General features: G+C 41.9%; 2 protein-coding genes across 3 annotated transcripts in view; both read left to right on the top strand.

Moving 5' to 3' along the window:
• UPF3B (UPF3 regulator of nonsense transcripts homolog B (yeast)) overlaps nt 1-12162 on the top strand; it is a 15979-nt gene extending 3817 nt beyond the window's left edge. The window contains exons 4-11 of one of the 2 annotated variants that reach the window (XM_004685754.2): nt 1930-2028; nt 3952-4062; nt 5037-5080; nt 5589-5771; nt 6148-6186; nt 8077-8237; nt 8593-8881; nt 11183-12154. In XM_004685754.2, the coding sequence (XP_004685811.1) occupies nt 1930-2028; nt 3952-4062; nt 5037-5080; nt 5589-5771; nt 6148-6186; nt 8077-8237; nt 8593-8881; nt 11183-11332 (1076 nt within the window). In that variant the 3' untranslated portion in view covers nt 11333-12154. Of the gene's footprint in view, nt 1-1929; nt 2029-3951; nt 4063-5036; nt 5081-5588; nt 5772-6147; nt 6187-8076; nt 8238-8592; nt 8882-11182 lie in introns of both variants that reach the window. The other variant, XM_004685755.2, reaches the window with a different exon arrangement.
• Nucleotides 12163-16694: 4532 nt separating this feature from the next.
• Nucleotides 16695-19920, top strand: RPL39 (ribosomal protein L39). Its single transcript, XM_012727032.1, has 3 exons — nt 16695-16794; nt 17978-18081; nt 19762-19920. The coding sequence occupies exons 1-3, from the start codon at nt 16792-16794 to the stop codon at nt 19808-19810; spliced, it is 156 nt and encodes a 51-aa protein (XP_012582486.1). The 5' UTR covers nt 16695-16791; the 3' UTR covers nt 19811-19920.
• Nucleotides 19921-21664: the final 1744 nt, after the last annotated feature.

The raw sequence follows: 21664 nt of genomic DNA, 5'->3' as shown, positions 1-21664 counted from the left end.
AAAATAAACTTTTTAATAAAAAAATAAAAAAAATAAAGCTCCCCATTTCCTCCCACCTGCAGCCCCTAGCAACTATCATTTTACTTCTGTGAACTACCATTCTATGAAGTTGACCATTCTAGGTACCTCATATAATTGGAATCATGTAATATTTGCTTTTGAGATAGGCTTATTTCAAAAGCAAATATAGCTTAACATAGTAGTAGCCTCAGGGTTCGTCTATATTATAGCATATGCTAGAATAACTTTCCTTTTTAAAGGCTGAGTAATATTCCATTGTATGACTATACCAATATATATATATATATGAGGACACTCAAAGCATAGACAATAAGGAGTAAAAACAGATAAACTGGACTATATCAAAATGAAAAGCTTCTGTGCCCCTGAGGAAGCACTGTTTATCCACTGTCTCTTGATAGACGTTGGGGTTGCTTTCACCTCTTGGCTATTGTGAATTGCGCTGCAGTGAACATAATGTATATCAGGATTCCAATCTCTGCTTTCACTTCTTTTGAATCTATACCCAAAAGTCAAATTACTGGGTCAAATAGTAATTCTATTTTTAAATTTTTGAGGGATCACTGTACCTCTTTCTGTAGCTACTATACCATTTTACATTCCCATCAGTAATGCACAAAGGTTCAAATTTTTCCACATCCTTGCCAACAGGTACTATTTTTTGTTCTTTGTTCCCCCTTGAATAGTAATCATTCTAGTGGATATGAGGTAATACCTCACTGTACTCTTGCTTTGTATTTCCCTAATGATTAGTGAGGTAGTCATTGCATTATTTGATTGAACATATGAGCTTTTTCATATGCTTGTTGACAGTTTTATATCATTGGAAAAATGTTCAAAGCCTTTGAACATTTTTTTTTAATATTTTATTTATTCATACAGAACTGGGGTACAGGCCAGAGATGTGGAAGGTGAGAGGATTCACCAGAGACAGAGCAGGGAGCATAGCAGGCAGATCTACAAAGTACACTGCTGAGGGGAGCAGCAGGCGGGTCAGGAGAGGTCTGCCGCACCATGTGGATCTCCTCCGGGGTAGGCGGGAATCGAACTCATGCAGAAGTGGCTTAAGCTTCTTAGTGCTGTGCTTTAACCCGTTGTGCCACCAGGGAGAGCCTGAACATTTTTTAATTGGGTTATTTTTGTTGATTTCTTAACATATAGCCTGTATATTAACTCTCTGTCAGATACATGTTTTACAAATATATTCTCCTATTCTTTTTATTCTGGATTGTCCTCAGGGGCACAGAAGCTTTTCATTTTGATATAGTCCGGTTTATCTGTCTTTACTCCTTATTGTCTATGCTTTGAGTGTCCTCATATATATATTTAATAATAGCTTTATTGAGATATAATTCCCAGGTCTTAAAATGTTCCCTTTGAAAATGTGCAGTTCTGTGCTTTTAGTATATTCACAGAATTGGGCAGCCACCACCAGTCTCATTTTAGAATACATTTTCACGCCAAAGAAACCCCATACACCTTAGTTGTTACTCCGCCTCCCCCACCCCCCAGCTCTAAGCAACTGCTAATACACTTTCTGTCGCTATAGGTTTGCTTATTCTAGAGTTTTCAGGTGTATTCTTTAAATAAACATTAGTCTATAGGTTTTTTTCTATACATACCAACATATCACACTTTCGAAGTTGAATTTAAATGAATATTTTACTTCCTGCCATATCTTTTCTTATGTTGTTAGATGAATTTAGGGACTCTTTAATATGTTTTTAGTTGTGCCAGTGTGATTTGTGCCTGTTTGGAGACCATGTTCAGATGACTCCTCCACCCTTAAGGAATATATTGTTCACTATTGAGTAGGCCTCCATCAATAAAGTCTGGAGAGCAGTAGGGTAACTTGTATCCAATTTTTGCCTTTTTTTAATAACAAGTATGGTATTTTTTTCTAAACAGGTCAGGAATATCCTGCTATAGTAGAATTTGCACCTTTTCAAAAAGCTGCAAAAAAGAAGACTAAGAAAAGAGATACCAAAGTTGGGACTATCGATGATGGTACAGTATAGCTCTAGTTGTGTAATGTTACTGCCATGGGATTTTAAGAAACATTACCTTTGTGAGAATTAATGGGACTCCAATCTCTTACATAAAAAACATATGGAAGAAATGTGATTCTGACAGAAGCTTTGTTTAATTGTTAAACTGGGAATGGGTTTCCTGCAGTTTCTCCTCTGGCCAGCGCATTTCATTCCCTCCATCACTAAGCAATATATTTTTGTCTCTTGAATAGTAAATCACATTAGGCTTCTTGATTAGAATACAATGGGAAAAAGTCATATTTCAAAGTACAACTCCTTGAAGCCTGTTAACCATTTTTATAGTTATTTGACTTCTGGTTTCCATTTTCATAAAGAGGAATGTTTACCATTGAGAGCTGTAGTGGACAATTTTTACACTTGAGTAATTTAATGTAAAGTAGCTAAAATGGCCAATCCTGTTTTGTAGGATTTGAATATGCAATTAACTACACAAATTATAATTACATTAATTCAAACATAGGAATTGAAAAACTGGAATAATTGACATTTCAGATAAACTGGATCCAGATTTTGAAATTTCTGTAGGGTTGTTATATTGAGTAACCATTGCATTAATTTTTTTTTTTAGTGTAGTTTTACATCATTTTGTGCCTTTTTCCATCTCGGTTGTATTAACTCTTATGTTAGATAAGGACTCAGCTGCAATGTTGTTTTTTTTTTAACAGTATAATAGTTCATTTTTACATCATTTTGTGCCTTTTTCCATCTCATTTGTAATCCCCAAGTGCTTCCTATCATCAAATCACCCATATGCCATCATCACAGTCCACTGCACTCCCCCCACATTTTTGATCCCATTCTCCACTCCACCCCCGTAAAATGTCTCTGGTATATAGTTGTTCATTATTATTATTATTTTTTCTCCCCCAGTCCTTTATACTCCTGCTGTGAGTGAAACAATCTGGTATTTTTCCTTGTCTTTCTGGCTTATTTCACTGAGCATGATCCCTTCCATCTCCATCCATGTTGCTGCAAAAGACAAGTGCTGAGTAATATTCCATTGTGTATATGTACCACATCTTTTTAATCCAGTCATCTACTTTTGGGCATTTGGGATGATTCCGTGTCCTTCCTATTGTAAATAAAGCAGCAATAAACATGGGGGTGAGCTGTAGTGTTTTTTGAGAGGTGGATATTTTAGAGTCATTTAGTTTGAGTTCCATTTTTTGTTACTATCACTGGTTGTTTTATAAAGAAAACACAGAGAAGACTGAAGAACATACAGCTTCTTATTATAGATTCAGACCTGGAAGGCTAGATCAAATGCCATATTCAACAGTGTGTAGAAACATCAAATATAAGCAGTGCAATGACTCAGGTGTATTACACTTCCTAGTGATGGAAGCATATGGGAAAGAACTCCAAGAATTGTCATCACAATTAATTAGAGTCCCATTAATGCTACATCTAAAAATTCCCCCTAATGTATCTTTTTGGAACACCTGATTTTTGTTTGTTGAAGTGTACTTAAAGTAAGGTACAGCCATATCGGAATTGCTTACATGTTATACATAATACTATCCAAAATTTCTTAACTTAGAGTTATTTCAGTTCTCCCATATGTGTGAGTATAGATTAGTAGGAGTATTGACTTTTAAATGCAAGCTACAGAACATTCCTAGGGATTCTGTTATAATGTGCAGTGTCTCATTTCCCCTGGCCCTCTATTCCACCAACTCCCCCTGTGGGTATCTCGAATAGGCATTCTGAGAGTAAGTGGCCAAAGAAGCCCTACATAGCCTATCTTGTGAGCATGGTTTGATTTTTTTTCTATCTTCCATGAAGTAGGAAGTTATTTTATTTGATCGGTACCTTAGATAATATTTCCTACTTTGTTTAAAGTTTGCTGTATTCTCTGTTTAATTAAACAACTCCTTAGATCCAGAATATAGAAAATTTTTGGAAAGTTATGCTGCAGATAATGAGAAAATGACATCTACTCCAGAGACACTGCTGGAGGAAATAGAAGCAAAAAATAGAGAATTAATAGGTAAGTAGGCCAAAGGGAATTATGGGCAATCGTTTTCTTATCTGTCTGACTCCCATTTCTGTCACTTGCTGTGTGATCCTGGGGATGACACTAACCGAGACTGTTTCTTCTACTGTAAAATGTGGATGATATGCCTGCTTTACAAGATTATGAAAATGCACTGATGAGATGGGAAAAATTCTTGGTACCCTGTTTAGTGCCACACAAATGTAACATAAGTATATAAAGTTTGAAGACTGATAGGGGACCTCTAGATGTTGGTAAGCCTTTAAAGATCATTTGGTGTTTTCCAGTAATAAGCTCCTATTACTAAAAAACCTTAGATATGAAAAATAGCCAAAAACTAAAATACATAATTGAAAACCTCTTAAGAAATTCTAACTTGGTTCTAGTAAATTGTCACTACTGTGTCAGTAGCTCTAGATACAAGCCATAGTCTTTGACCCCATAGTCAAAAAAGGTATGTATTCAAAAGGAGAGCTACAAGGCTACGTAGCATTGTTTCAAAAATACTGAAAAATGAATGAAATGTTTTTCTAAAACTTTGTTTTTGTTACTGTATGCATAGTATAAGCCTTTCTCTGATAATTTCCTTAGAATAAGTTCCCAGAATTGAAACTATGGGGTCTAAAGGATTAGATATATTTACTCCCTTCCCTCAATTACTTCCCAGTTAAACAAATGTATAGTTCTTTCTGTAAAACAGGAGAATATCCTTTGCACTTAATTTGACATTGGGAATTACGCTTTAAAATTGTTTTATTGTTTTCATTTGAATCTCTTAAAAACTATGTTCAGCCTGCAGAATTGAAATGGGAATACTGTAAAACTTCTTTTTCACAATATAGTCATGAACTTTCTGTTTAATGGGTAGAGCTTTTCCACCTTGGGTGGTTGGCAGGGAATGTCAGAAAATGGAATCCTTTCTCTAGGGGTTGATAAGTATTATTAATAATCTGTTTACATTTATGTAGCTAAAAAGACAACCCCACTTTTGAGCTTCCTGAAAAACAAGCAGGTAAACCTTTTGATTTTTATAGTTCTCTCAATATTTTTTATTTTTTGGTTCACATTCTGTAAATATTTAAAGAGCATTGGGATTATGCGCCCTTCGATAGCTTAGCTGCTAGAGCGGAGGACTGTAGACTGGACTTGTGTAAAGAGCATTGGGATCTTACAAGAGAATAGCTGGTTTTTCTACCCTTGTTCTTTATCAAGGCTGGCTCATTGGCCTCACCTGTTGTGCCAAGGACTCACTGTGCGAACCCAGAGAGTCCTTAACTTGTTCCAAAGATGTTCTCTTAACTTTCTGGAATTCTCTGGAAGTACAGCAAGGCAGCAGTAGGAGAGTGCTATCATTCTGTCGTATTCTGGATAGGGTGGGGTGGGAGTCAAGAAAGTAAAATACCTGTTTATAGAAAGTAGGGGGGAAAGATAATTCAGATGAGTGGGTACCCACTGTGCCTTTGAGTTTGATTGTTTGGTGATTATCTTGTTTGAAAACGTCTATTGATGTTTCTTTCTAGAGAATGAGAGAAGAAAAAAGAGAGGAAAGACGGAGGCGAGAAATAGAAAGAAAAAGGCAAAGAGAAGAAGAAAGGAGAAAATGGAAAGAAGAAGAAAAACGAAAAAGAAAAGATATAGAAAAGCTAAAGAAGATAGACAGAATTCCAGAAAAGGACAAATTAAAGGATGAACCAAAGATTAAGGTATTAACAGAACTTAAATGGAAAAGTGCATGTATCTGCTTTAAATGTGCATGCATCTTGTGTTGGTGTAAAAGAACTTTTGTCTTTCGGGGGGGGGGGGACGAAGGGGAGGAAACCAGTAGAACTCTTTCCTTGTAATAGTATTTTTTAAATTTAAGATAATTTAAAAAGATTTTATAGTTTATATAATTTCTTCAGTGCAGATTTTATGTGTTATTTTTAACATTGAAATGTTCAATTTTTAGATTACTCTTCTCTCAGTTCTTCATAAATGAGGGCTTAGAGCTGGCTGGCATGAATTACGGGTTATATTCAGCTTTTTCTTCATATTTGATACATGAAGTTGCCTCATCTGTTTGTTTTCCACTGTCTTCAGGTACACAGGTTTCTGTTACAAGCTGTGAATCAGAAAAATGTAAGGACCAAGTACATGATACAGAGCACCTAGTATCATGTCACACACACAGGTCTTAGTTAATAAGTCCTTCTGGTGGCGGTGATAGTTACCTGTAGAAATTCCTTCAGACTGACTGAAGTCTTAAAAGCTGAGCCATTTAAAATCCCTGCTTTCAAAGGAAGCCCAGATGACTTTCTGGTACTCTGCTGTGTACCAGAAGTTTCAACAATATACAGCCAGAGGACAACCTGCATAATAGCTTTCCCATCTCTTTGTATGCTTCCGTAACTGCCTGCCTTATGTAGGAGTAGGAGGGATAAATATCCGTTATGTGCTTTCCCACTAACAGTTCCCACATTATTGTGCATCTGGCTGAGAGGCTGTGAGCTGCAGATTGTGATTAACGCATTGTATGTAGGAAGAAGGAAAACCCATGGAAAGATCCCAGCCTTTCTGCTTCCCTTCTGAGGGTGCGGCTTGAGGAGTCCTTGCTGTGATGAGCTTCCTGGGGAAATTCAAAGAAAGAAAATCTCCCAGAGATGGTGGCAAGATCTCCTTTTACTTCCTCAAAGTTCAGCAGTTTATGTGGCCAGCGTTCCCCACAGCTTTGCTGGCTGATTATTGGTGATAGGGCGCTTGGCAGCCAGTGGGGAAGTTCCCATCTTAATTCCTTGTAGCAGTCTCTCTGTCTGCCGTGCCACCAGTGCGAGTGGCCTGCTTTGCTATTACTGTCAGCAAGGTAGAAGGTAGCGCCAGCCCTATTAGAGACATGCATTAATGTTCTTATCTGAGTAATGGATGTCTTTGGCTTCTAACAAAGATGTTCATTAGAGAAATAAGAACACTTCCAATGAAACCTGCACATGGTGTCCTCACTTTACACTGTGCCTCGTTAGTGTCCAGTTTGGACTTGCCATTTGCAGTGGCTGTATGTGCTGAAATACTTCACGCTTAAGTCCCGTGGTGCTTTGCCTTTTGCTTGATTACTTGTATGATGCCTCTACCCTGAGACGAAACTTTGTATGATGCCTTCACTGTAAGACTCAAAATTCTCTATTTTAAAACTCTGAATATCCAGCAGCTTGGGAGGGAGAATACGGGGCAGGGGAGGGTGTTGTATTCTAGAGAGATAAGTACCAGTGATGTGAGAAAATAATCATTATTAGAATTTGAGTTTAGAAGCACTTGTATCTTAGAAATGCATGCCGTCACATGTGTGTGTGTGTGTGTATAGATATATAAATATATATGATGTTGAGCACATATATATGTGTATATGCATATATATATGATGTTGAGCACAGAGCTCCTACTTAGTGAAAATGGAAGTTCACTGTTCCATTTTATAAGGTATTTGAAGTTTTAAATCAAATGTCAATTATTGCTGTTCATCTCTATAATATGATTGTATCATCATAAGCATGTTACTCTCAGGCTCAAGGCAAATCATTCTCGCAATGGATCTCTCCTTTGGTGACCAAGGTATTTGTCGTTCCAGTGAACTACATAAAAGCAATCCAACAGTGGCAGTCCACCTAGCATGTTAAATGTGTGACATATTTTCACATCAAGTCATATTGACATCTGGTTTGCTACAGACGGCATATTATTTGCAAGTATGCATTGGCTCAGTTAAAGATCGACCCATTTGAAGCCAAAGGAATTTTGATCTGATTGCCACAAAGTGATTAAACCACTTCACTTGAGTGGCTAACACTTTTCGCATTAATGGCATCCTTTCAGTAAAGTACTGCTGTTGTGCACTGTTTGTTCACCTGAAAGTTTAAGAGCACCTGCAGTGATAGGGTCCTTCTGTTTAAATTTAAAATAGTTGGTATGCTATTTTTGATAGAATCCAAAGACAGTGTCCCACCTTTCAAAGTAGAAATAAAGTTGTTCTCTTTAAAGCTGCTCAAGAAGCCAGAAAAAGGAGATGAAAAAGAATTGGACAAAAGAGACAAAGCAAAAAAATTGGACAAAGAGAATCTGAATGATGAAAGAGCTTGTGGGCAAAGTTGTTCCTTGCCCAAACGTCCCGACGGTGAACTTAAAGAAGAAAAGCCTAAGAGGTCAGTGAGTTAAGGACTCTTTGATACAGTTTTCAGCATTTTGCTAGATGGTATCTTTGCTGATATGTCCTAGACTTGTACCTGAGTTAAATAACCTATTTTATGGTTGGCGAGGCGGGCGGGGGATGGGGGGCAAGGAGGAAAGATTTCAAATAGTCTTGGGTCTTAATATGGGTGAATGACTTTTGTTTTTTGTTACTGCTTTTTTCAAAACATTGGTTTGTTTGTTTTTTACCTTGCTTCAAAAGTACAGCTTCACTGCAGTGACCAAATCAGAATCAGTGTTCTGTTCCTGCTTTTGTGATTAGAGGGTCTTTGGGGGTGCACTCTTCACGTATCTGTGTTTTTCATGCAGACCTGAAGATGAAATCAGCAGAGACTATAGGGAGAGAGACCGGGATTATGAGAGAGATCAAGAGCGCATCATGCGGGAAAGACTGAAGCGGCAGGAAGAAGAACGCCGTCGGCAGAAGGAACGCTATGAGAAAGAGAAGCCTTTTAAAAGAAAGGAAGAAGAAGTAAAAAAAGAGAAGGAATTACTTCGTGATAAAGGAAAAAAGCCTGAAAGTGCAGAGTCTGTAGGTGGCTCAGACAAAACTGAAAAGAAAGAGGAAGTGGTTAAGCGAGATCGGATAAGAAACAAGGTGCCGCTTTTCGTCAATCTTGCTTATTTTCATAAGGATTCTTTTTTTGTTTCCTGCAAGTATAGAGGAAGAAGCTAGCATCTCATAATTTATTACTGAAATTTTATAAAGGAGCCCTTGATCTACAACTTTTTCTTAGTCTTAGTTGGGTTTGTTTATTAAGTTATTATAGAAATGTCAAACAATCACAAAAGTAGAACAGAGAATAATATGATAACCCCCCAGGTACCTGTCAGTCAATATTAGAGACAAGGACCTTTTCTTAATAATATAGCCTAACAGGATTATAGTATAGGATTTTCACACCAAAAAGAAAACTAACAGTAATTCATTAACATCCTATCTAATCAGTGTTCAGATTTTTCCAGTTAACTCACTAATATCTTTTTTATGCTCTAAACGAAGTCCACACACTGTATTTACTTGGAAGGTTCACTTAACTCTTGATCCATCACCCTCCTTGTGTTTCCTGTCCTTCGTTTGTTGCAGAAACCAGTTTGTCCTTTAGAGCATCTCACTGTCTGGGTTGCCTGATTATGTCCCTGTGGTGACATTTGACACATTCCTTTATCTTCTGTGTTTCCTGGAAAACTGGTAGTTCTATCTAGTACAGCTCAGTTGAGCTGTATGCATGAGACCATGCAGCCCTCACCTAGAGGCCTGGATCTGTTTGGGCAAGACTACTTCAAAGGTGGTACTGTACACTTCCTCTTGCGTCATTTCAGAAAGCATCTAAAGCCTGAATGTTCTCCGTGTGACGTTCATCGATAGCAGTTCTGTTGTGCTGTGGAATCGGGTGGCCTTGTACGTAGGCTATACTTGCTGTGATACTTAGGGTTGGAAGGTGCCAATGTCTGCAATCCACTCTCAAATAGATGTGTAAGAAATATTTGTGTATGAAAAATGGACATGTCACAAAATGTTAACAATTGATGAATCTAAGGAAAGGTTATTGGGGATTCATTTTATATTTCTATAGATTAAAAAAATTGGAAGATAAAAATGTTGGAAAAAAAACTGATCACTAGGGTCACGTATTGTAAGCCTGATCCAGCTATTATGAAAAATGTTACTGGCTTTTTTCCTAATGTTTTGCTTATTAGATTCATTATTTCATCAGTGGTGGGGACTTAGCAGGGCCTGAAAAATGGTGACATAAGAAATTTACACTTTCTAATGCATGTCTCTTCTATGTTCTCTTGTAAAGCGGAAGTTTCCCTCATTAACTGCTCAGCCTGAAAATCAGTTTACATAGGAAAAGCAAGGTTAACTCTTGATTCTTTACCTTTATTTACCAGTATTCCGAGTAATGAGTTGGTGCCCCAGCAACTTCTAGAGTTTGCCAGTGAATTTTTTTTTTTCAGTCTTCAAGAACTTGTGAATTTGGAAATACTTGGTGCATTACAGTTTGTTTTTATTAGGGCCTTGTCAGTGTTTAAATTACCCTATCTTTGCACAAGGAGACCCCATCATCCATTTCTTCAAATACTGTGCAGGAGTTTGATATATTTTAACATTTCATTTTGTGAAAACAATGAGATATTTTGCTGGAATTATTTGATTGAGAATAATGCTGGAAGAAAGGGTTGTAAAGGGACATGTAATTTTTGTTGGAGTCTAGAAAAGCCCTATATACATTGAGATTTTTGTTACAAAATAAAAAAAAACATCATTTGAATTGAGGGGTACATTGCAACTTTATCTGAGGTTTATTTAGGAATCTAGGCTCTAAGGTGTCACCTAGACAGTCTCTCTGGGGTGTTTAGGTTGTCGTGCCCAAATTAAGAAGGAAGACAGTCTCTCTGGGGTGTTAGGTTGTCGTGCCCGAAATAAGAAACAAACATGTTTGTGGTAAATTTTTAACTTCAGGGAGAGCTGTTCACTTAAAGACTTTGCACTCTTTTGTTAACTGTTGTTTTCACACCAAAAATATTTCTTTTGTGGCGGTGCGTTTTAAAGCCAATTGACTGATGGGAAGGAGAGAGGCTGTAGTTACTAAGTAAAAAATAAAAATTCAGGCTGATTCAGTTCATCTGAAGATAGAAAAGTTAGGCAGAGGTATAAAAAGTTTACCTTAGCATATAAACTACTTAGGAAATGGCTGCCTTTCTTTGGAGATAGGGGAAAGGAAGCATGCAGTTAGCGGCAAATTATCTATTAACAGGTGTTAGGCATGATGCCCTTACATTTTTGATCTTGTATGAATTGTTTTGGGAATTTATCAGTACACAACTTATGATTCTGAAAATCCCCTGTAAATGCTTGGTAGCAATTGTAATGTTATATTTCATTTTACTTCAGGATCGCCCTGCAATGCAGCTTTACCAGCCAGGAGCTCGAAGCCGAAATCGACTCTGTCCCCCTGATGACGGCACCAAACCTGGAGATTCAGTGGTAGACAGAAAGCAGGAAAGTGGTATTAGCCATAGGAAAGAAGGAGGAGAAGAGTGATAAGTCCATATGGCCTTAGGTGTCCTGTCTAGGCAGCCAAAGAGCACATATTAAGCAATCCAGAAGTGCCTTCAGGGCAAAGGAATAGAGAGAAAGAAAGGGGGTCGCTGTGCTGGTGGGGGTACACTGCAGAGGAGTATGTTTTGCGTCAAAGCAGGAACCGGATTGCAGGTTCAGATTGGAAGTACATTTTCATTGTTTATGCAGTTCCTACAAATTAATTTTAAGCTGTTGGCAAAGATGATGGAGAGGACATGCATTACAATTTGTAGGCAGGAAACGTCAAGTGAGGACTTAATTAGGTATGATATGGGAAGGACATAGAGAGCTGGCTCTGAAATCAAAAGATTTTGTTAATCCTGGATTGAATTTTCTTAATTTGAGTGGAACAGAGTCACTTTGAAGTCTTGTTCATGTCTAGTAATAGTCATTGTTGGTGGTAACTGTTGACTTTGTGTAGTATAAATACAACAAGCATGTGATCGTAGTTCAAATAAAGTGAATATAACAAAATTTCGCTTATGCAAAAATTTAAATCACATCATGTCTCTATCCTAAAGTATTAGGATTAGTTTTAGTTTTTTGTTTGCTTATGTAAGCTTAGCATAAAGAATATTTTTAAACATCGTTTGCCTTTGGCAATTTTTATATTAATCAGAAAGATGTAACCTTTGTTTGGTTCTTGACAATCCAGTCTTTGTTTTACCTTAGGTCTCGTGATGTGAGTGCATAACCTCTCCAGGAAGGAAACTGCACCAGTATTTGTTCCTGTTAAAATACAACTACCTTGTTTTGTATTGTTGTCAATAAAGATCAGCACCACTGAAGTGAAACCTGAGTGTTTATTAACATTAAGTAGCTACTAATTTTAAGAAATTAAAACTTTTGAGTTTTTTGTTTTTAAGATTTATTTGCTTATGTATACAAGAACTGGGGTACAGGCCAGAGATACAGGGGGTGAGAAGATTGACCAGAGGCAGAGTGGGGAGCAGAACAGACAGACTGACTGAAATATACTGCTGAGGGGACCAGTAAGCATGGCAGGAGAGGTCTGCTGTGCCATGTGGGTCAGCTCCCTGGCCAGGGATCGAACTCATGCTGCAGTGGCTGCAGAGATCTTCATTGTGCTGCACTTTAACCCCTTGTGCCACCAGTGAGGGCCACAAATTAAACTTGATACTGAATTAATCATTTGGAAATTTTGAAAGCAGCTGAGTAATATTCATTTTTCCTTCATTAGCACTATGCCTTCTTTATTTTGCCCACCAGGAAGATCAGATCATTCACTACACTTGTTCTATAAGAACCAAATGTCCGGGCAGCTTCCTTGAGCTGCTGCTTCATTTTCATCCTGCCTGCTCCTCCTGTGGTGGTGTCACTGCTTTGTGTCTGTGTCCCTAAAGGGGTGGCTGTTAGTGTCCCCCATGCCACCCAGCAGTAAAGCAGATGAGAGATGTTGAGTGGTCATTGAATGAAGCAGTACTGACTTTAGTGCCCTGCAGAGACAGAAACCAGGGCATAGTGAGAAGTAGCTGTCAGGTAGAAGAGGGGGTTAGGGCTTTTCAAATGGGTCTTGGAGCTCAGAGAAGAGATTGGGTAGAGATAGATTTGAAGTTAATTTATAGGTGGCCATTGAAGCCATGAGCTAGGGTGTGGAGTAAAGTGAGAATAGAAGCTGACAGGGGACCACGCCTTGAAGAATTCTGTGGTAACTCTAGGGTGAAGAAATGCATGTACACAGAAATAGTAGCTAAGAGTGGGCAAAAAAAAAAAAAACTGGTATTACCTAGTCTAAGAGAAAAGAGTATGAGAGAGAGCCAGTGGCAGGGAGTGTTAGAAGCTGCTGGAAGCTGTGGAACCTAAACAGGGCCACATATTTAAACTGACTTCATACAAATCACTGATGACCGGGGATGATGGAGAGTGGAAGCCAGGCTAGGTTGGGAATGAGCACAGACAGAATTTTGGAGAAATCTGGTGGTGAAAAAAAGCTCAGTAAAGGATGTTGAAGGATTATGTCTAATATGAGAAATACTAAAGCATGTTTCGAAGCTAAAAAGGAGGCTCTGAGAAAAAGGATAAATAGCCAAGGGAAGATGAGCTAGCCAATAGGGGATGTTTCCTGAGAAGCAAGTGAAAGGAACCTGGCAGCAGTGGTTGGAGGAGTTGGCCATACAAAAAGCCATATTCCAGAACAATCAGTCGTAAGTTGACACCAATTGCCTCCTTACTCAGCCTGGGGCATGTTGCCATCCTCTTAAGGCTGTTTTCACAAAGTGAAAGTTGGCACCTCTTACTGTAGTTGGCTTGCCAGTCAACTGTGGGTAAACTATGCTACTGCCTCCCAGATGTCTTCCACTCTTCGTATTTGCTTAGCGAACATTTACTGATCACTGACTGGTCAGGCCCTGGAGATCAAAGGCTCAGAAAAACCCTTGTCCCCGAGGAGCCATGGGCCAGTGGTGGTAGGGGGTGAGTTGAAATAGCCAAAGCACAGTGCTATGTGGGAAAGACTGGCGGCTTGGCCCAATGTGGGGTGGCCCTGCTGGAGAAAACCCCTAAACCAGGTGAACTAATGAGACTACAGGAGGACCCACTTTCCTGCTAAGCACTTTTTTTTTTCAACTTGCAATCTTTTTTTTTTTTTTTTTTTTTTAAGATTTACTTATGTATATAGCACTTGGGTACAGGCCAGAGGTGTGAGCAGCGGGGATGAGAGGTTTCACCATAGAGTGGGGAGTAGAACAGGCAGATCTCTTAAACACACCAGTGAGCGGGGCAATGGGTGGGTCAGGAGAGGTCTGCTGCACCATGTGGGTCACCTCCCTGGCTGGGGATGGAACTCTGTGCTGCAGTGGCTGCTGATAGCCTCATAGTGCTGAGACTTAACCCCTTGCACCACTAGGGAGTCCCCAGTAAGATTTCTAAGGATGGCTAATACTTTTTAATATTTATGTATACAAGAACTGGGGTTCAAGCCAGAGTATGTGTGGGGGGAGGTTGAGAAGATTCACCAGAGAGAGTGGGAAGCAGAACAGGTGGATGACTAACACTGCTGAGCCAAACCATGTGGGTCAGCCCCCTGGCCAGGGAAAAAACTTGTGCTGCGGTGGCTGCTGATAGCTTCATAGTGCTGAGGCTTAACTCCTTGTGCCACCGGGGGAGGCCTCCCAAGATGGCCAATACTAAGGGTGCAACTCAACAGTTACTTTCCCAGGGTTAACCGAGTCTGAGCCTGTCTGCTACCTTGTCTTCCTTAAGACATTTTTTTTGTGTAAAAGCCCCTGAGACAGTAAATTCTGGATAGCCCCCATGAACATGAAGCATGGACCTACTATATAGCAACAGTAAGCCATAAATCTCCCTTCGCTTTTCTCCTATGGAATTTATGTAATAGTAACATAGAACATTAGATCTTAATTCATAATCAAGAGTGAAATCATCTCAGGACTGCCCGCTCAGGCAAGGAGGTTCAGCTCTTGATTTTCAAGGCACGGAAACCTCAGGCATGCCCACGCCACAGCTTCTTCACTGCCCTGGAGTGCCTCTTCCCACTGCCCTCCTTCACCCTTGAATTTTTTCTCCCTGTTTCCTTAGCATCACTTTTCTCCACAAAAGCAGTGAACCCCCTGGGGCTGCCAGCACCACACACATGCTCAGTGAATGGCCAGCAGCCCAGTGTCTGTGCTGCTCCATCCTGTCCTTATTTCCAAAGAAATCAAATCTGTGTCTGGAGAAAAATAAGCAAAAATGGAATAAACGCTTACTTTTTTTTTAAATCAGAGTGTGGTTTTAAAGACTATTTATGCACACAAGAACTGGGGCACAGGCCAGTGGAGGGGGTGGGAAGATTCACCAGAGACAGAGTAGGAGCAGAACAGACAGATGTACTGAAATACACTGCTAAGGGGAGGAACGGGAGGGTCAGGAGAGGTCTTCCATGCCATATGGGTCACCTCCCTGGCCTGGGATTGAACTCATGTTGCAGTGGCTGCGGACAATTTCATAGTGCTGTGATTTAACTCATTGCGCCACTGGGCATGGCCCAATATAGTTTCTTTAAAAAAATTTTATTTATTTATGCATACGAGATCTGGAGTGTAGGACAGAAATGGGGGCCTGTAGGGGGTTGAACTCATGTGGCAGTGGCTGGTGATAGCTTGAGAGGCTGTGTCTATAACCCCGGGCCACAAGGGAGTCCCCTACAATAAAGCTTCATTTCTAACTCACCTAAAATGAATGAATGAATGAATAAAGCAAAGTACACACAAAAGAAAACCAATTGTATTGTAATTTAGTAACCAAAATACTTTTAAAACAAATGTGGACTTAACACTACTTGTACTTCTGGCGTCTAACAATTTACTGCAATTTCAAAGCAATGAGTGTATAATCATTATTTCCAGACAACTACCATCATCTGTAATGCAATGTGAAACTATCTGATTTCTTTTGGTGACCAAGTCACAGGTACTGCTAATGCCACTGATGCTTGTTGCCCACATTTGTAAATAAAGAGCACACCGAGTTTCAGTCACAGTTTGAGGAAAATAAAGTGGTATGACTTTTTTTCCCCATCGAAGCTCATATTCCCTCTGCAATCTATACTGGACCCTTATGCACATCAGGATAAAACCCCTTAGCTTGATCTACTGTTGCAAACATGTGTGAGGTGTCTACAAAGATACATAGCAGGTTTTGTTTTTAGATGGGGAGAAGAAAAAGGTGAAAGGAAGTATATTAACATCCCAAACGTGTGCCTTTAATTCCTGTGCATTTTGCCAAAGGTGGGCTACGAAGTCAGTCTGCATTACCTAGAAGTCAAGGAAAGGGTCTTGTCCAGCACTCTCTCATCTGAAAGCTTGATCGGCAATCTCTGGCCCAGTCTAAAATCCCATGGCGTCCCCGGGCTCCCCGGGGCCTTCTAGGCTACACAAAAATCTCTTCCCATCGCACACCACCTGCTAGGTGTTAACCCATCCCGGGTGTTGAGACAAGGAAAGCCAACAGCCAGCCAACCAGCGCGGGTAACGCTTCCCCAAATCTAAGACCAAAGTCCCTTGCGCTCGGAAGTGACGTCTCCCCCGCCCTCGGAGCCAGGCCTCTAGTCCCACCCTTTCCGCTCCCTCAGCCGTCGGAAGGGCTTTTCCTTAGGCATTTTTCAGGGGTTATTTGCTTCGCCTACGAAGCAAGGCCCCACTGCCTCTCCGAGGAGATCCTAAGGAGCCCACTCGCGGAAGTGAAGCAAAGTGAATTCCATTTTGTGAAACTGAGCGCGGTTTCCCACGGCCCCACAGGGAGCAGCGGCCCGCCCTCCTAGCTGGAGGCGGCGTTCAGCGCATGCGCCGCCTCCCAAGCCCGCCCCCATCAGAGCCTTCTAAATACGTCCTTCCGCAGCCTTCCCCCCTCTCGCTCCTTCCCTCCGCCATCGTGTTCTGTGCAATCTTCCCTTCCCTGCCATGGTAAGTGTATCTGTTGTCATCGGCTCCGGGGTGACTTCCCAAGACTTGATGTCTTCGCGAGTTCGCCGGGGCTGCCAGCTGCGTGGAAGGGAGCGAACCTTTCTGGGCTTTTCTAGAAGCAGGTCGGGTTTAGCCACTTAAGTTAGGGCCATCCGCCTGGCGGGAATCGAGCACCGGGGGTGGGGGTGGAGGGAAAGGCGGGATTCGCCCGGCTGGAATTTCAGGGCTACGCTCTCTGATCCTGAGTAGGCAGCGATTCTGGCTTTTTTCGGTCTGCACCCGGAATGAACTGATCCTGGTGCAAAGAGAAAAGTCGGGGGGGGGGTGTCTCCCGCCCCTCCCCCCGCCATCGTGGCCAGACGCGTGGCGCATGGAGAAGGAAATACAGGCTGCCGGTTTTCGGCAGGGTTTTTAACTTGGCGACCAGGAGCATATGAATGTTGAGAACTTACAGGACATTTTAGCCCTTCAGGGACTGAGGGTCACCACGTGGAAGCCCCTGGGGTGAGGGCTGTGGTTTCAGCCTCGGCTACTGGCACTTTTTCATAGAATGCCATCTGCATACAGCTGCTACTGTGTGCTGGGAGAGAGGAATTTAGTGTAGGCTCTGCCTTATTTATATTATTTATATTTGGCCTCGCCGGCCAAATGTTGCAAAACAAAAATATGTCATGGGGAATTGAGAAAGTCATCTTTGAAGAAGTGACACTTAATAGAATTTATGCCCAAACCGTCAGTGGGATAGAGTAGATCTGTCAGGTCCCAAGCAAATTTTAATTACTCGGGCGTTGGCCCTTGGAAATAGGTGTCCCTGTTAAACTCATTGGCACTCAAGTGATGAGTGGTTCCAGTGAACGGAAACTGCTTTCTGCCCTAAAAACTAAGGTCCCCAACGAGCCCCAATATGGTTCTCTATTAGAGTGATGTCTGCAGGGAGGAGTGGAAGGTGTCCCAGCCCAGGAGGGGGAGAGCCTGGGTTTGAAACCAAGGTACTGCACATCAGTACTCTGATTTGGATGCTTTATTTGGCTTCCCTGACCACTGGAGTGGGGAGGAACAAAAGGCATGTGTTCAGGAGTGAGCGGAGTGGCTTTTTGTATATACATTAATGTTTAAGTTTCTGACTTGGAGTCCTGTGAGCCAGCTGGTGCTATTATCTCAATTGACTGCATTTCCTTCCCAGTCTTCTCACAAGACTTTCAGGATCAAGCGATTTCTAGCCAAGAAACAAAAACAGAACCGTCCCATTCCCCAGTGGATTCGGATGAAAACTGGTAATAAAATCAGGTAAAGACACACAGCCTAGGCTTGTTTTGGTTGAATTTAACTCCCCCCCCCCATAAGTATGTAATTGTGAAGGTTCTCTGTAATTCTGTTCTTTGTGAAGCAGTATTCTGAAGTTCTGGGTTTCTAGAGCGCCGCCAGCTGGGTTTAGGGGCAAGGCACTCCAATACTTATAAATTTCCTGTATGTCTAGAGTCTGCACCAGAGCAGAAGGTGAAAGGTCTCACTAAGTCCAGTGAGATTGCTCACCCCTCCCAATCCACTTTTGAAGTGATTCTAACGTTTGCTCTCTACTGCAGAAGTGGGTGAACTGGTTTTGGAAGAAAGACTACTAGAATTCCTACCAAGGATCTCCAGAGTTATCTGGGCCAACTCAGCCTTCTGCGTGCCTCTTCCCCCTTGGGATAGGTCTTGAAGGGACCAAAAGTGAGCATCAAAAGTCAGATTTGCCCAGGTTCTCACAACGGCAGCCCCACTGTGCTCGAACATTTAAAACTTCTTAAAGTATTTGATTGCCTGGCTCTCCCAAGTAATTAAGCTCGGAAGACAACAAAGGAGGGCAGGAAGGTGCAAGTAGTTATTTCAAAAATTGTTTTCAAAGCATTTTGAAGGCGGATTCTATGGCAAACCTAAGTGGGACTGTTTTGCCGGGGCTAAACTCAAGGGCCCGTTTCTTTGGCTTATGGCTGTGTATAAGGCATGTCTGCTGCTGTTACAGGTGCAGCCCAGTTTTAAGACCCACGTGCTGCATCATACCATGTTAAGAAAGGAGCACCGAGTCACTTGGCAAAGTGGTTCGTTCGGCAGTTCAACCCTTCTACAAATGTGGGGGCTTCTGTTGGGGGTGTTGGACATCTGCAGTGAAACTCGAATGCAGAATATGAGTATCCGTTAATCTATCCCCACCCATTATGGTGAAGCCTGCTTTTATCGGCTGTTAGGAGTGAAATTGTGTATAAATCCCTGTGTAAAGTCAGTAAAGGGTATTTGAAATGAACAGTTATCAGTAGTATTCTCTTGCTCTTCGTCTCCTAGAACTGGGGGCCTTTTGTGTTTAGATGCTCTTGGCCCAGAGAATTAGCACGTTCCGATAATTTTCCTATTGCCTGACTTGTCCTCCCAACTTCTAAGATGCATTGAAAGCAGGTTGCAATTACAGTGCTTCATTTTGTGGAAGTACTGACATTACCCTGCTGAAAGAAAATCTGTGTTGGTCTTACCTGATTTTGCCTTTATGAGGGTAAAATCGTGAGGTTGACATGGACAACTCTGAACTGGCCTTGGCTCTGCAAGTCACTTGTTATATGTGTGAACCCTCTGTAGATGGCTGTTTTGATGTAGTGTAGAAAGGAGGGGCTTACGTCTCTGGCGCTACCCCGGGTCTGTTAACAGGTATGTACACTGGGGAAGAAGGAGCGCGCTTCCCTGCTACTCCATCCCGACTAACCCCCAGGGTGTTTTCCTACTCTTGGAATCATTTTGAGAGGTAAAAATTTGATTTGACTAGCTTTTAAACACAACTAGCAAATCATTTTTACTCTCCAAAAAGAGTTCCACAAGTGTTGAAGGAAAAAACCCTTTGCCTCGCAAGGATTTTGTGGTACTTAAAGGAAGGTTTGGTGAGCGCGAGTGCAGCTGCATTGCCTTGACTGCCTTTGTAACTTGCATTTTCCTCCTATGTAGGTACAATTCCAAGCGGAGACACTGGAGAAGAACCAAGCTGGGTCTGTAAGGATTCGCACGGAGACGGCGCACATATTTATGCTGTTGCTACCAGCAGTATTGGCCATGAAAATGTCACTGTTGTGGACGTGTAATAAATATGTGAGCTGTTGAACTGCTTTCACATTCTGCTTTGTGAAATACTGACTTTGCCCTCCGGTCAGGTCTCATGTACTGTCTGCTAAAATTGTAGCAATGGAAGTACTCTCTGGAGACCAGGTATTTCTAGAGAATGGCTAGGGTGAGAAAGGGATTTACTTTGGCATTTTTTAAATTCTAACTGGATAGCTTGGTGTGGCTGGTGACTCTTCCCCCTCTGTCGTGGGATGTGTGTGGCACACTCGGGGTGCTGGTCCTCAGCAGGAGTCCCTGAACCAGGACTTCGGAAGTGGGTCTGCTGCCTGTGAGTGAAATGTCTTTTTAAATTCAGGAAGGAGTCCTTTTTTCCTTTCAAAAGAAATCAAGAGTTTTTCCTATGGGCATTTATCTTTTATCAGGGTAATGGTTTACAACACTAGGATTTACAGGTTCACATTTCAAAAGTATGTTAGGGGCCCTCCCTGGTAGTGCAACAAGCACAGCACTAAGAAGCTAGCCTCAGCCGCTTCACCAATTCGATCCCCACCCCGGAGGTGACCCACATGGTGCAGCCGACCTCTCCTGACCTGCCCACTGCTCCCCTCAGCTGTGTATTTCAGTCCATCTGCTTTTTTTTTTTTTTTTTAAGATTTATTAATTCATACAGTGCTGGGGTACAGGCCAGAGATGCGGAGGGTGAGAGGCTTCACCAGAGACAGAGTGGGGAACAGAACAGGCAGATCGACGAAGTACACTGGTGAGGGGGGCAGCGGGCGTGTCAGGAGAGGTCTGCCACGCCATGTGGTCACCTCCGGGGCAGGTGGGGGAATCGAACTCATGTGGAAGTGGCTTAAGCTTCTTAGTGCAGTGCTTTAACCCGCTGCGCCATCAGGGAGGGCCCCCATCTGCTTTTTTAAACTTTACGGGAGTTTTATTCACTCATTGAATCCAGTATTTAGAGGGGTCATGTGCTCAGTGCAGAGAGGAAACTGTATTGTTCGCCATTGTACACTCCCCAGCAGAATGCCCAGCTAAAGGGGGCCTGCTTGCATCACCTAGGAGGCCTTGGGGCCTAAATTCCAGGGGCAGTGCTGGGCCCATTGCCCCTTCCGATGAGAGCCCTCAACTGGTCACCTTGTTCCTCCCAGAGTTCTTGGAGAGGCTGAGTGGCAACAGTGTCCTGCAAGCAGCCCTGTCTGCTATTCCCCAAGGAACAGGTAGATTGGTAATATGGAGAGGGTAGCAGAGACTCTTCTTCTGAGTCATAGCTCTGGAGCACAAGGCTAGCCAAGTGCCAGGGGCCACAGCATTGAAGGCAAAGAGCCCCAGAAAGCAGGCTTACCAGGCTCACTGGAGTCGGAGTTTACAGGCCACCAAAGAACTCAAAACACTTGTCTGCTCAGGCCTTAGGACCCCACCAGGGTGCTTATGGCACTGATACCGGGGCACCCCACTCCCAGTGTAGCCCAGCAGTCAGTCCTCAAGTTTGGAGATAGCCCAGGAGGAATGAAGAGAAAGTAGGCCTGGCTTCCTCATAATGGGGATGACCAGCAGTGGGCACTGCCCACCCACATGTTCCCTGCTAACACTGGCATGATGCAGGACCTGGGCCCACCAGGATGATAGCATTGTTTATAGTCCACAAATAATAAAGTCATCTGGCATTTCTTTAAAAAAATTGAGTTATGCACACAGAACTGGGGCACAGGCCAAAGATGATGGGTGGTGAGGAGCTTCAGAGTGAGGAGCAGAACAGGCAGATTGACAAAGTACACTGCTGAGGGGA

Source organism: Condylura cristata, unplaced genomic scaffold (assembly GCF_000260355.1).
Source record: "Condylura cristata isolate star-nosed mole 26May11 unplaced genomic scaffold, ConCri1.0 scaffold00019, whole genome shotgun sequence".
Lineage (NCBI taxonomy): Eukaryota > Metazoa > Chordata > Mammalia > Eulipotyphla > Talpidae > Condylura > Condylura cristata.
The sequence above is the reverse complement of the archived record's forward strand: the minus strand, read 5'-3'. Positions and strand labels throughout refer to the sequence as shown.

What these genes read in the sequence shown, in the direction of transcription:
- RPL39 (XM_012727032.1), top strand. An exon ending in AAAACTGGTAATAAAATCAG is followed by an intron (nt 18,082 to 19,761) that starts GTAAAGACACAC and finishes CCTCCTATGTAG; the next exon opens with GTACAATTCCAAGCGGAGAC.